Raw genomic sequence first — 14,397 nt, 5'->3', positions numbered from 1 at the left:
CCAAGTCCCACAGCACAACCCAAGTCCCACAGCGCCTTGTTCCCCGCGCGAAGGGGCCCTCAGCCTCCTCCCCGCCTCTGGGGAGGAAGAAGTCAGCTGTCGGCTGAGGCTGCAGCCTCAGCGGGCAGCCAGCCAGCCAGCCGTGGAGACTGCAGGAGGGAAAAGAAGGGCCGGGTCCAGGTGTGGGCTGGAGGGGGAGGAACCGTTCACTGCTTGCTCAGCCACACAGCCTGCCCTGCGGGGAGGAGCCGCAGAAGGCCTCCCTCCCGGATCCCCACGGCAGCCACGGAGACGGACACAGACGTGCACTCACACTTGCAGGGCAACCACTCGCACACGCGCAACCCCCCCTCCCCCCCATGCAGACCTAGTGTTGAAAACGCGAGCGTGTGTAAACTCAGTGGGGGTTCTGCACAGCAGGAGCGCTCTTCTCCATCCCCACCCCCCATCCAGACCCCAACATCAGAGAATCAGGTTAACAATTAAAACAAAGAAGCATCAGATCTTCGGGAATTCTTAGTAGCGTCCTCGATGGGAGCCGCTGGCCCAGCGGGCGCGCTCCGTGCTCCGTGCTGCCCCTCTGGGTCCCGGCTCCGTGGCTACTGCGAGGAGGCCTTGGTGGCCAGCGAGGCCACGCAGTGCTGCTGGAAGCTGGGCGACACCCCCGTGGTGCAGCTGAGTCTCTGGTGCGGCAGCTTCGCAGAGCCGCCTGCGCCCACTCCGCCGGCCTCGGCCTCTCCCTTCCAGGGCGCGTCCTGGCCCATCATGCTGCTGCAGCAGCCGGGGCTGGCGCTGCACGTCCGCTCGCCCGCCAGGCTGCCTGCCTGCTCCGCCAGGAGCCGGCTGTGCCTCAGCGGGGCCACATCCCCCGTGGCGGGTGGCGGCAGTGGCGGCGGTGCTCTGGGCCTGCAGGACGCTGGCGATGTGGTTCAGGAGGTCCGTGAAGAACTCACTCACACCCTCGTAGCCTGCGGTGGGGGAGACAGAGACATGGGGTGTTAGCCGGGAAGACGAGAGAGGAAGAGGAAGTAATGAGCTCAGAAACTGCGGGCGGCACTGGCTGACTTTGAAACAAAGATTCCGCGGCTTTCAATTTATTACTCACCGATTTAGAGTTGTTTTTTCTGTCGAACATTAATTTGATCCCTTCCCCCAAAATCGTGGATCTTGGAGTTCCATTTCCAAAGTTAAAACTTAGTGGCCACCAAACGAAAAATTTACATCTCAGAATTCCAAGTTTTAAACAAAACACCACTGTAAAAGGCTGCTGGTAAATGCCTGGTGGCAGTGAAGAATAGGGAAGGTAGGGCTTGTAGCATAAGCATAGTTCATTTCCTTCCTTGTATTTTCTCAGCAGGGGAAGACAGCCTTAGACAGGGAAAATTTCTTTTGTAAGCAGTTCAAAATTGTTCTCTTGGGATATCAGAAAGCAATGTTTTTGTTCTCTAGTATCTCTTATTATTATTCTTATTCTTGGCTTACGTTAGCTGTATAGGAGATGGCACTGCTACATTTCTGGATATTTACAATGTATTCCAATCAGTCTCAGCCTCTCCTCACTCTCCTTTCTCCTCTTCCCCCTCCCCAAACAACCTGAACAGGTTTCACTGTTCTTTTCTCGTGATTGCAACCGATTTCGTCCTCTTTCATCCTCCGTGTTGGCCCAACCCCTCCTGCTGGTCCCCAGCCCCACCCCAGGAATTCAGGTACAGTAACAAGGCTGGTTAACATGCGCCAATGTGGCAAGATGCAGCAGAGCCAAGGCCTGGTCCTCCTGCTTGGGATGATGAACAGATGGGCGCCCTGGGACCCGGGACCGGGGACCCAGCCGAGTCTAGCTTCAGGCCTGACTGGTGGCCACTGTGTCTGTTCCCAGCCTCCGCTCCCTTGCTTGTATGTTGAGAGCACTCTGCCTCCAAGGCCATCACAGAGAGTCCCATACCTGGGTGGTGTCCGATCCCCCCCCCCCCCCCCCCCCCCCGTAGCCACGACCCAAACTGAGTTTGTTCCCACCCAGCAGCACCACAGGCAGCCCTCTGGGCCCCGTGATCTGAGCGTCAGCACCCAGGAGCAGACCGACCCGGCCAGGCCTGGGTCTCTGGAATAGGAACACCACACATAGACGCAAATGTCAGCAGGTTCCACACTGAGGGTGAGGATCTTGCTGACACCGAACAAAGACCCAGAATCCAGGGTGCCCCTCTTTCCCCACTGCGCAACTTTGTGGGGTTGAGAACAGTACCCAGAGCAAGCAGGTGAGAGAGAGGTGCGCAGGCGTGGGGAGGCTCTGGGCACAGGCCCCCACAGGGCTGTGACCACCGCTGTGGCTGGCGGTGTGGGGCAGATGCTGGCAGGGGAAGGGTCCTGGGGGCCGGGCTGTGCTGGGCCAGGCCACCAGGAAACCAGGCAGGCCGTTTCCCTGCAACTACTTCATGGCAGGTGAGGCCGCGCACACCAGGGCGGCCATGTGCTTCCAGAGTGGGGCGGAGCAGCCACCCAGGGCTGGAAACCCGCTGTGCACCATATAAGCCATCCTGCCGTGTCCGCAGGAAGTGCGCACAGGGCTGAAGTGAGGGGCCCTGAACCATCACAGACGGAAAATGCAGGGCCAGGATTTGACCTCAAGGTCAGAGACGAGGCTGGGGGCTGCGAGGCTTCAGTCCTGGCCCTGCGACTGGGGTTCTCCTAAACTGAAGACAGGTCTGCCAGCCCCGGCCCCACACCACGGGTGAGCAGAGCGGGTGGCAGTCTAGTGCCGGCCTGCAGCTGTGAGGACGAGACGAGGCTACCCCAGCTCTCAGGGCAGGCCTGGTGCATGGTGGGAATCAAGCATGCTGCTACTGCTGTTCCTCCTTTCCAGGCCCCAGAACTGGGCCTCTACCCCCAAGAGGCTGAGGCAGCCCTTGGGGCGGGAAGGAGGGGAGTAGTGGGCCTGAGGCACTGTCCCCCTAGGCCTGCTCACAAAGCTATCTCCCAGGTACCAGTTGCCAGCTGCCTGGGGCTGTGGGGCCGTCTCTTAGCACTGAGCTTGGGGCCTCTGCGGGGCTCAGCCTCACCCCTGCAGCTGCAGACTCTCCTCTGGTGTGGCTCCTGCTTCATCTGTGATCTGAGCACCCACAAGGCCTTCATTCCCCCATTCTATACCGCCACCAAAACCACCCCCAAAACACCCAGGCGACCGGGGAAGCAAAGCACCCTCCCGGGAGTCTGACGGTCCTTGCCCGATCACAGAAGGCCCCTCTCCAGCCCCTGGAGGTCCCGCTGCGCCCTCTTGGGTGGCGCCTCCTCCCTCCTCGTTGGGCTGGGCTGTGGCGGTGCTGCCTCCCGGAGGAGTGTCAGGAGAGTGGAACCAGCAGCCCTGCCTGGAAAATGCCAGCTGAACGGCTAAAGGCGCGGGTGGGCTCCTCCGAGCCTGGGTTTTTCCACCTCAGACTGTGATGCTGGCAGCAGTGGCTCTCTGCCCCCTGGCAAGGGCGGCCTGGCGGAGGGAGGAATGGCTTTTGGAAGGTTCACACAGTGCTTTGGGTTTGCTCTCCTCCTCAGCCAGCACTAAGGAAAGGCAAGCGTCAAGCCAAGGAGATCCCCGCTGCCTGGGAGGCTGAGTCAGGAGGATCGATGGAGCGCAGCAGGTTGGTGGCAATGAGCAAGTACAAGGGCCTGTTTCTGCCATGTGCAACCAAAGCTCATTCGCCTCTAATCTCAGTAAGGATGCACAGGCCGCAGGGCCAAGGCGCTCTACACGCACCTGGTGAACCCCAGCCACGCCACATATGCGACCCCCATTGTCCCTGCCAGCCAATGGTCCCAGGCTGGGGCTCGGCTGGGGATAACGGCCAAGCGCCCCAGAGCTCAGGGCAGTGGCAGCAGCGCCAGCCCGGGGTGCCTGTCCTGGTCATTCATGTGCTCTGTGATCTGGGCAATTCCTCCACTTCAGGAGCCTTCGTTTCCCAGCATGCCAACGGTGGGGGCTTGTGTCCCCTTCGAAGTCCTTCCAGCTCCTTAGGTCTGGAGGATCCAAGAGATGGAATAATTTGGCCAATCAGTTAATGCTGGTGCAAGAACCAGTGCTCAGGCTGTGTGGGCCTGGAGCTCCCTAGGGGCTCGATGCCCAGGGTTCCTCCACCCTGCCCAGGACTGGCAAGCCCTACCTGTGTGGCAGGGCTCACACACTGGCTTCGCCCCCATGCTACAGGCTGGGCTGGGGCTGCCCAGAGGGAACAGCAGCCTGACCGCACGGGGGGGGGGGGCACCTGAGGCCGAGTGCAGGGGCGCCGGGCCGCTCTCACCTGGGAAGGCGTTGATGTCGATGATGGCGTGCTGCCCCGTCTGGTTGTTGATGATGATGTCTATCCCGAAGAGCGACACGCCCAGCGCCTGCCGCAGGGCGCTGGACAGCGCTCGGATCACCTCGTCGCTTGGCCGCTCGAATACGCCTTCGATCTTGTCCAGCTGCCAACACACACAGAGGTCAGGCTGGGGGGAGGAGGGGCCATGCCCTGCCGCGCAGACACACCCGGATATGAGCTGCCATCCTCGAAGCCAGGAGGCAGGGCAGACCCAGGACCACCGCTGTCCATGTCCCGCCAGGACCGGGCATGCGCTGGTGGGTGGTGGCAGCACTACCTGGGGGCAGTGTTGGCGTCTGCACTTTACATACAGGGAAATGGGCTCAGAGAGGGCCTAGAGTGGATCCAGGGTCACACAGCCTGAAGCACAGGGATTTGGAGCCAGATTTTCCAACCTCTAGAGACTACCTAGACAGTGAGCTGGGCTTTGAAGGTGGGAGGATTAGGCCCTGGGCAGGGCCCAGCAGAGCAGAGCACACAGGTTGAGAGTCTGCGGGAGATGGCTGGGAACGGCGGGGTGCAGAGCCAGGCACGGGTATGGATAGACGTCCTGACCACCACTACCCCCGCCTACCTTTACTGGTGGACTGAGGGCGTGAAGTTTAGGGTTTTGAGGAGCGGCTGTCAGTCCTCACAGAACTGGGAGGCAGGCACGTCTGTCTTCCTAACCAGCGTGAACTAAGGGAAGCTCCCATCTCGCCAGCTGGCCTTTGCCAAAGGGGCTGCTCGCTGCTGTGCCCACTCGACTCTGGGGTCCATGTCCAGCCCGCAGCGAAAGGCCCCCTACTTTCTACCCTGCCCCCAAAGACACCCAGCCCACTTGCTTTCTGCTCTAGCCTGACTAGGGACAGGTGTGGAGGAGGAGGAGTCAGGGGATCGGGATTCAAATGCTGGTAGCATCTCCCCAGTTCTGGGACTTAGGAATAAGGAGGTCTGTGACATGGTAGGGACAGTGAGACCTGAGGGGTACCCCTAAATCCTGGGGAAAACAACAAGGCACATATGAAGTGCCTGATCATTACTGGAGATCTTGCAGTGGTTCTCTGAGGATCAAAGAGGAAATGCAGCTGGACTACAAGGTTACAGTGAAAACTCCCACATGCCCCAGCAAGTCCTGGTCCTGGCAGGCTTCCGTCCGGGGCCCGATATCGGGACTCACAGAGACGCTGACCCCAGTGCTCACTGCAGCACTATTCCCAATGGTCCAAGGTGCCAGCAACCAGTGTCCATCAACGAGTGAATGGACAGCTCGGGGACCTGTGGTCAGGAAATAGTGTCTGACCACAGGAAGGACAGACTATGAAGAACCCTGGGAAGGGAGAGAAGCTGTGTTCCATTTATACAAATGTCAGAAGCAGGCCAACACACAGATCAGGGCTGCTGGGTGCTGGGAGTAGAAGGAACGGGCAGAGTGCTCACAGGAACAAGGAGAGAAAAGGTTTGGAGCTAGACAGGGGCAGCTATGCGATGTGGATGCCAATGTGCACTGTTGGCTTTAAAATGGTTAAATTTATAGCTGGGCACTGGTTGCTCACACCTATAATCCTACTACTCAGGAGGTAGGGTGGGCAGGAAAGTCCCTGAGACTTTTTTTTTGGTCGGTCGTGGGGCTTGAACTCTGGGCTTGGACGCTGTCCCTCAGCTCTTCAGCTCAAGGCTAGCATTCTACTACTTGAGCCAGAGCCCCACATCTGGTTTTCTAGTGGTTTATTGGAGATAAGAGTCTCACAGACTTTCCTGCCCAGGCTGGCTTTGAACCGCAATCCTCAGATCTCAGGTAGCTAGGATTACAGGTGTGAGCCACCAGCGCCCGGCTTCTCTGAGACTCTTATCTCCAATTAACCGCCAGAAAACCACAAGTGGAACTGTGTGGCTCAAAGAGGTAGAGCACTATCCTTGACTGACAGAAAAAATAAAAGTTAAATAAAATGGTCAAATTTTTCAAAGTGGCTCAAGTGGCAGAGCACCAGCCTTGAACAAAGACAACTAAGCAAAGCAAGACCCTTAGTTCAAGCCCCAGTAAAAGCACTGAGAAAAAAAAAACAACAGAAAAAAATGGGTTAATTTTACCAATCTTAATCTCATCTCAACTTTTTAAAGACCTCAAAGCTGGGTCAGGAGGGACAAGACAAATGGTCACCAAGACAAATGGCCTTTGACTTGAACTGGACAACAAGGACTTCCTGGCATGTGTTCCTCAAGCCACTGCCGCCATTCTTTGAACAGGACCAGGTCTACTCCTGGGCACATGCCTGCTGTGTCACCTGTGGGGAAAGCTGCTGGTCACCCAGCCCAGCGTCTTCACTAAGTCCAAGAACAGGGCAGAGCCTGGCCCCACTGCACGCCTGAGCTGCACAGCAACCTCCTAGACCTCGTTTTCTCACCCCAGCACATGGGGTAACAAAAACACCTAGGCCAAGAAACTGGGAGATCCAGGGGACGGAGGCAGCCCGCTGCTGGGTGAGGCGCAGGCCCCGAGGCCTGGCAGAGAGGCAGCTCTTTCCATCTCCTGATGCGCTGTTTACAAAAGCACTTCTCAGCTCAGTGCTGAGGAATCTCAGAAATCCTCTCGAAAGCATTTGATTATCCCAACCTGAACAGCCAGCCTGGGACCAGAGAAAGGCACAGAAATCCTGCCTGTGGGTTGAACTCCAGTGAAGGGAGGGAGGGGCTAAACACATATCACACAGGGCCCCAGATGGCCCCTGGCCCCTATCCTGGCTGACATGTGCCAGTGAGTCTCACAGAGACACTCTGGGGCAGGATGAGGAAACTGAGGCTCAGGGCCATGGATGGCAGTGGATCCAGTCAGGGCCCATGCCTTTGGTGGTGGTTCTCCTGCCAGCACTGGAGATGGATCCAGGGCCTCCAGCGTGTTAAGCAAGAGCTCTCCCCTGAGCCACACCCCAGTGAGAGCCCAGGTGCCATTCAGCACCCCCGCTGTGACTCAGAAGGGGACCAGGAGCGTGGTCCGCAGGCTCAGGTGGAGCTAAGTCCTTATCAAGGGTACCAGCTGAGGAAAGAGGTGAGATTTCAAGGCCAGTGGGGTTCTTGTCTTGCTCTCCCAACGGCCCCAGGGGGTGTGGGGTAGAAAGATGAATGTGGGCATGCTTTTGGTTACAAGTGTCTGGAGAATGGAGCTGTTGGGCCCACCGGTGAGCATCCAGCAGACTGCCATCCCCAGGGATAAAGGTGGCACTGAGCACATGGGTATCTTTGCAGTGGCAGCTTCATGGAAAGCTGCCAAATACTGGCTCCCACTGACCGCCCTCACGAGCAAGCCTCGAGCCAGAGTGAGAGGAAAGCCTCAAAGATCTAGACGTTTACAGGTTGCTGCCAAAGCTTTTCTGACTTGTTCCTGGGGGGGGGGGGGATGGCGCCTACGTCCCTGTCCACGCTGCTCTATCGACTCTGCAGCACATCCTGGCTCCTCAAAGGAACTAGAGCCTCTCGGGATGGACAGGCCATCTGGTTCCAGCAGAGCAGGAGACCAGGGCAGGTCCCTGGCAGGAAACACGGAGGAGCCAGGCTGGACACTGGGTGGGTGGCGGCTCTCACTGGTGAGTCCAGCAGGGGGAGGAAGAAGGGGAGAGCCACGCCTCCCAGGACACAGGATGGAAGCAATGTGGCAGAGGGCTCTGACTTTAGCCATGGTGGCAAAACTAGACCTATGCTCGACTGCGGCCCTCAGGTGAATTGTGCCTCTGAAGGCGAAGGAAGTGACTAAGTCTCTTTGAGAGGCTCGCTTTTCCTAGGAGGCTTAAGGCTTCTGGGCACCTGGGCTGCGGCCTGGCACACAGGGACATTACTGACCCCCAGCCAGGATGTCTCACGCCACCTCAGTAATCACAGAGTCGGGAGGGAAGGGGCAGTGGTGTTGCCTTGGCCCCATCTGGAGATCAAGGGAAGGAAGATTTTCCACCAGACCCTGTGTGCTCACCACTCACTGCCAGTCGTGTGCACAGAGCAATGCCCACCAGCACAAGGGCCTGAGAGGAGCTCTGGAAGCTACCTGGGCCCTGGGCCCTCCTTCCCACCTTCGCTTGCTAGAATGATCGGCAAACAGCACCCCCATTCCTAAGCCTGGACAGGTGTAGCTCAGAAGAGACATACCTCGGTGAGGACGGACGATGACTCTGGCTTTGACACATTGTGGCTGTTGAAGAAGATGGACTCTCGATCTGAAATGGCAGAGAGGTAGACAGAATTAGGTAGGAATGCAATACCACCACTGAACACTAGAGGACAGCACCACACCAGCCAGGAGCGATCATGTGTCAGGCTGTGTCCAGTGGCAGCACCCGGGGCTCTAGGTAGTTGGGAGCCCCCAGTTGTGCCCTGAATGGACATGTGTCCATTTGAGGCTCCCATTTTAATTTCTCTGCCCACATAAAATGGTTTACTAGGCCCTCTTCATTATAGTCTTACAGTATCTGACCCAGGTGTCATACACGTAAGGCCCAGCCTTATGTGTACACAGAAATGTCACCAAAGGGGGCTGGGAGGAGGGGGCTACGTAAGTGAGACAAAGTCCAAAGGGAAGAGGTCTAGTAAATGCCATTTGGTCCAGAACCCCCATGCGCACGGACTCAGGTACCACTAGTGTGAGAGCTAAAGATACAGTTTTCTGATGTTTTCCCACATTTTAGAGAAAAAAAAACAAATTGGAGATGAGAACAAGAGCTTCTGGAAGGCCCACCCCAGAAAAGACACAGAATGACTTCCGTCCCCTGAAAACACCCCCACCCCTGCTGCCAGCACCCCTGTTCCTCTGTGCCTCACTGGGGCACCCAGAGAGGCAGACCCATTCCAGGAATGCCCAAGTGCTCATCCACGGTGGACACATGTTCTTGGAGAGGAGTGAGCCAAGGTCACTCTGGGGGACGGGCAGAAAAGGTTCAAGCCCACTTGGGGGCATACAGAGGGCAGGCAGGGATCACAAAGCTACGAGCCCAAGTCTCAGTTCTGGCGAAGCATCTCCTGGTCAGCGTCCCCTCCAAGAACAGCACAGGACCATTCTGGGCTAGGAAGCCCCCCAAGGGACCCTGCTGGCTGGGCTCCAGTTTTTGCAGAGTAGGGTGGATTTCATCCCAAGACACAGTGACCATCCCTAGGACCCGACCCCTAGGGAAGGGCACTGGTAAGGGCCTGTGTGCCAGCACTAGGGAGCCTGCTCCGATCGCCAGGCCCCAGAAGCCCAGGCACTGTTGGGCGCCGCACCAATCATGCATGAGGAAGTGATTCGGGCAGAGGCCAAGCAGGCAAGCGCTGAGGTGTACCTGGCATCTTTCCCGCTAGTGGGGCACACAGGCCCCTGGCCACCCGGGTGTGCCCGACAGTCCTCCCGCTGCTCCGACCAGAGCCAGTCCAGACAGGGGGCACGAGAGATGGTCCTGGGGAGGAGCCTGGGAAAAATAAACACCCTGCGGGACTTGTGCCGGGCAATCCCACTGACCTCGCTCCCGGGGCGACAGCCCAGAGCCAGCCTTGTGGGGTGGCCAAGCCCGACAGGTCAGAGGCTAGAGCAGAGCTTCCCCACTTGTGGTGCTCGCTCCGGCCTTCTGCAGGCCCTGCCTTCCTTCTCCTGTTCTACATGCTCCCGGCCCCAAACTCAGGCCTTCTTGCACAGTGAAGCTCAGGGAGGCGAGGAATTGGTAGGGGGAATACATGGTGGGCATCCGGAAGCGATGAGCTGCACCAGGAGCCTGCTGTGCCCGCCGAACTGGGCAGCCCACATCCCCTTCAGCTTCTTGTGGCAGGATCACGTGAACACAGATCTGCAGGGGGGTCCCCACCCCCAACTCTACTACCGTGCTGCTCTGGCCTGAGGACTGCTCGGGGGCTACTTGCTGCCCACTGCATAGTCTGCACAGGCCTGGCACCTCACAAGTGCGGGACGGGGGGGCGGGGGGTGGAGGATAGAAAACAGCTCCTAGCACTGTCTGTCACCACGAAGTAACTGGGGAGGTGGGTGGGGGGGAGGTCAAGCTCATCATTTTTTGTTGTCGGTTGTAGGGCTTGAACTCGGGGCCTGGATATTGTCCCTGAGCTCTTGAGCTCTTTTTTTTTTCTTCTCAAGACTAGTGTTTCACCACTTTGAGCCACTTCAAGTTTTCTGATGGTTAACTGGAGATAAGAGTCTCACAGACTTTCCTGCCCGGGCTGGCAAGGAAAGGAGTAACAGAGCTTTGCTCTCAGTCTACAGACGAGAAAAACAGACTCAAAGGAAGGAGCGACGTGGCAGGGCAGCTCTCTGGCACGGCCGCTAGGGCTTCGGCCTCTGCCGAGGGTGGCTATGTTGTCCCGTCCCCCCACTGCTAAGTTGCACCTATGCCGAGGACAGCTCCGCGTGGCTCTCACCTAGAGGTCTATTTCCCCAGGAGTCCTCATCACAGGGGACCATCAGACCTTCGGACATTTCCTCTATGAGCTCTCTCTCCCCACTGTCAGAGGGTGAGAATCTGGCTGACGGCCCCTGCTTGGACCCCAGTACCCCACACAGCACTGTGGGCCTGTGGTAGGCTCAGTCAAAACAGCCTTCTGTGATGCTTAAGGGGATCTGGAGTCAAGATAAGCAAGATACAGAATTCAAGACGTGTCACCTGCACCTGCAGAGTTCCTAGCTCACTGGGGATAACTACTGTTTGGCCTTTTGCAGAAATCTGCTAACCCTGCACTGTATACTAGAAAGTATCACTCCTGCCAAGAGGAGCATCTAGTAGGCTCCTGTGTATTGCTGTGTCAGAGGTCAAGGTGGGCAATAAGGGACCCACCCTGCAGAAAGGGGGAGCAAGGAGAGCAGCCTGGAATGTGAACCCCAGGCAGAGAATCCAAGTGCATTCCCGCGTCGTCCTTGGCAGTTGGCGCAAGCCCATCTGACCTCAGCTCTCCTGCTAAGAGCTTCACCCTCGAGACGCCAGGGGCTGTACGAGCTGCACACCTGACTTCGGAGCTGCTGACACAGAGTAAATGGAAGTGGGTCTGAGAGGCGAGAGAGAAGGGTAGCTGTGGAGAAGACAATCCCTGCTCTATCCCAAGAAGGGCCTCATGTCCTAGTGTGGATGCAATGAACGCTGCTACCTGCCATACTGGGCAGGGGCGCCCCCTTTCTAGCTCATCCAGAGCTTGGGGGCTGTGTGGTTACATGCATCTGCCCCAGAAAGAGCACACGCGGGAAAGCCAAAACACACCACTTTACCCCAGAACCCTGTGGGCACAGAACAAGAAGCACACACTACAAGCTACTAGGCCCTCACGTGGCACTCTGGGGCCTAGAAATGGCCATGAGAGAAAACCCGTATGTGAAGAGTCCTGGCTTTGTGCTCCAGCTCCCAGTGCGGGGCAGACACTGGCCTAGCACTTTACAAGCAGGGAGAGAAAGAAGCAAACAAACACTTCAGTAAATAAGAATGGAAATCTGGTGCTCAGCCTTTTAGAGATGAAGTGATTTGGTGCTGGACTGGGACTCAGTGTGTCCTGCACACTACCACCACGCTGCAGCCCTATCCCTATTCTTAGCTTACTGCACTTTTCATAGCCATAAAGAAGGTGTTAAAAAAAACAATAAATTTGGGTCTAAACTCAGGAGTCTTGTTCTCCCTTGGCAGGCACTAGCCCTTGAGCCATGCCTCCAGCCCTTTTGCTTCAGGCATTTCTTTGGTAGGGTCTCATGTTTCTGCCCAGGGCTGGCATCAGACCATGGTCCTCCTACCCTAGAACTGGGAACTGCAGGCATTCACCACCTGGCTTTTTTATTGAGATGGGTTCTCAGTAACTTTTTGCCTGGGCTAGTCTTGAACCATGACCCTCCCAATCTCCATCTCCTGAGTAGTCACTGCACCTGGCCAAAACATGGATTAAAAAAAAAAAAAAACCAGGAAAACGCTAAAGATGACATAGTAAAAAATGTCATTTTTTTTCCCCCATCTACAATTTGGAAACTGCCTCTTGGCAGCACACATCACATGTGCTTTTCCCATCCTTCCACGGCCCCCGTGAGCCGTGCTGGGCCAGCTTCAGGGTGGGCTGCCCTGAACTCTGTCTCAGAAGGCCACCTGGACTCAGAAGGGAAATGAAAATTGATGCTCACTTCCAAAGTGCTACTGCAAAGAAAATAGTGACCCAAGGGAAGAATGGTGGGGCGGGGACAGTAAGAGCAGCTGCCTGGATGTGACGTGAGTGAGGACAGGAGTCTCGGGCAGGACGGGAGGGAGGTGCACCTCTGCTTGCTCAGATGGAGACGGAGCCGCTTGGACCAGCCAGTGGCTTCACAGAGGGCATTTCCTTGCAGGGAGGGGTAGGCAACTCGCTTAGTCACCGCACCAGGCAATGCAAGGATCCCTGGAAAGCTACATTCATCCCCAGGCACCGATCTTGTTCCAAAGAGCTTTGGAACTTGTTCAGAGAAGCTTCAGGGCCATCACAGCATTGCTCTGAAGAACCCCATCACAGCAAATCTTTAACTGAGAGTTAAGTAGTCTTTTTGCCATAATCAAGGTTTAAACCCAGGCTCTTGAGTTGCTTGGCCAGCCTTCTATTACTTGGGTTATGCCTCTAGACTAGCTTTTTGCTGGATTTTTTGGTGATGAGTGTCTCTCCAACTTTTCTGCCCAGGCTGAGCCTGAATCATGATCCTCAGCACTCGGCCTCTTAAGTAGATAGGATTATAGGCATAAGCTACTAGCGCCTGGTGTCAGTTTTTAAATGGCCAAGGACAACTAGTGGCTGGCCTGGATGAAAGTGAGCAAATGGCTGAACCTCAGTGGGGTCCACAGTCTGTTTCCTACAGAACCAGCTCCAAGGCCTCAAGGATAACAGCATTGGGAAAACACTACCGCCACGTGACATCGATTCAGAGCCCACTCACTGACAAGGGGTGAGGACACGGGAGGGTGACTATACCACTCACTGGCCTGAGGCTCCCCAAGGGGAAATGCAGAGTGGATGTGCCTTGGGCCACAGCTAACTAACACTCGGTGAACTCATGTGGAAAGGGCAGCAGGGCAGAGTGGCGGGCACACCGGCTCTCCTCCCACGAGGACCCTAGAGAGCTGGCCAGCCACGCCCTCTCATCCCTGTAAGGTCCAGAAAAGGTCCTGAGTGTGGGGAGCTGTTGGGGGCTACCTGGAGTTCCCAGTGGCTCTGACGGCTGCAGCTTATTGTGGGCTGGTTAGAACAGGGGTCCCCAACTTCTTCAGCATGAAGTCATCTCTCCACCACTCCAGGAGTAGCCCACCCAGCCCCGCCCCAGGATCTGGCACAGCCCTGGCCAGCAAAGGGGCGTTACCTGAGGTGCCTGCGGAGAAGTTCTTGAGTGAGGGTCTCTGGACCACGGTGTATGACTCGCCCACCACAAACACCTTGTAGAGCACAGCATTGTGGTTGATGAAGTTCTGGACCACGCAGGGTGGCTGGATGGCACTCAAGCCCTCCTGGTTGAACACGATGGCCATCTGGGGAGACAGAAACCAGAAGCTGCAGCAGTCCATTGCCCTCCAGCCTCCATCCAAGTGCTCGTCACCTACCCAGGGCGCCTCCAGCAATGCCTGTCCCTGGCTCTGCTGCTGAAGACTCCCCCAGGAAGGGTCTCAAGCCAGAGGGAGAGGAGTGGGGTGCAAGAAAGCACCTGTAGATCAACTCATTTGTGCTGCGGGCCCTGGGAAACCCCACATCCATTGGGCTGCCATGGAGAGTTGAGAGGTCGCACAATGCATTCTTCTCTCTAGGCCAGGCAATGAGGCCTTCTTAGGGTGATACATATGACACTCCAGAGGTTCTTCCACAAAGACCCAAGAAGTAAGACAGGAAGTGGAAGAATATAGACCAGGAGTTGGAGGCCTTTAGTCAAAACTGCCTCTTGCTGAGCACACATGACCCTCAGGGTACAGCTGGTCATCAATGGCTTCTGTGAGCCACCTGGGTCTCCCTCACAATGCCCTAATGAAGAAACTGAGGCCCCGAGCAGCTCCTGCTGAAGACAGTGCGGGGATGGGAATCGGGGCTGCCTAGCACCCAGCCCTGCTGATCGCGCAAGATGATCAAAAAAGAGGAG

At 56.9% G+C, this 14,397-nt stretch overlaps 1 protein-coding gene across 1 annotated transcript in view; it reads right to left on the bottom strand.

Annotated features, from left to right (window-relative positions):
- Positions 1–503: 503 nt before the first annotated feature.
- Positions 504–14,397, bottom strand: part of Itpk1 (inositol-tetrakisphosphate 1-kinase) — a 130,618-nt gene continuing 116,724 nt past the window's right edge. The window contains 5 exon segments of the mRNA XM_042692760.1: positions 504–878; positions 880–968; positions 4,287–4,449; positions 8,460–8,527; positions 13,633–13,798. Of these exon segments, the coding sequence (XP_042548694.1) occupies positions 600–878; positions 880–968; positions 4,287–4,449; positions 8,460–8,527; positions 13,633–13,798 (765 nt within the window). The 3' untranslated portion in view covers positions 504–599.

The sequence above is a fragment of the Dipodomys spectabilis genome, unplaced genomic scaffold, assembly GCF_019054845.1.
Source record: "Dipodomys spectabilis isolate Male_0828 unplaced genomic scaffold, ASM1905484v1 ptg000157l, whole genome shotgun sequence".
NCBI classification, from domain to species: Eukaryota; Metazoa; Chordata; class Mammalia; order Rodentia; family Heteromyidae; genus Dipodomys; species Dipodomys spectabilis.
The sequence above is the reverse complement of the archived record's forward strand: the minus strand, read 5'-3'. Positions and strand labels throughout refer to the sequence as shown.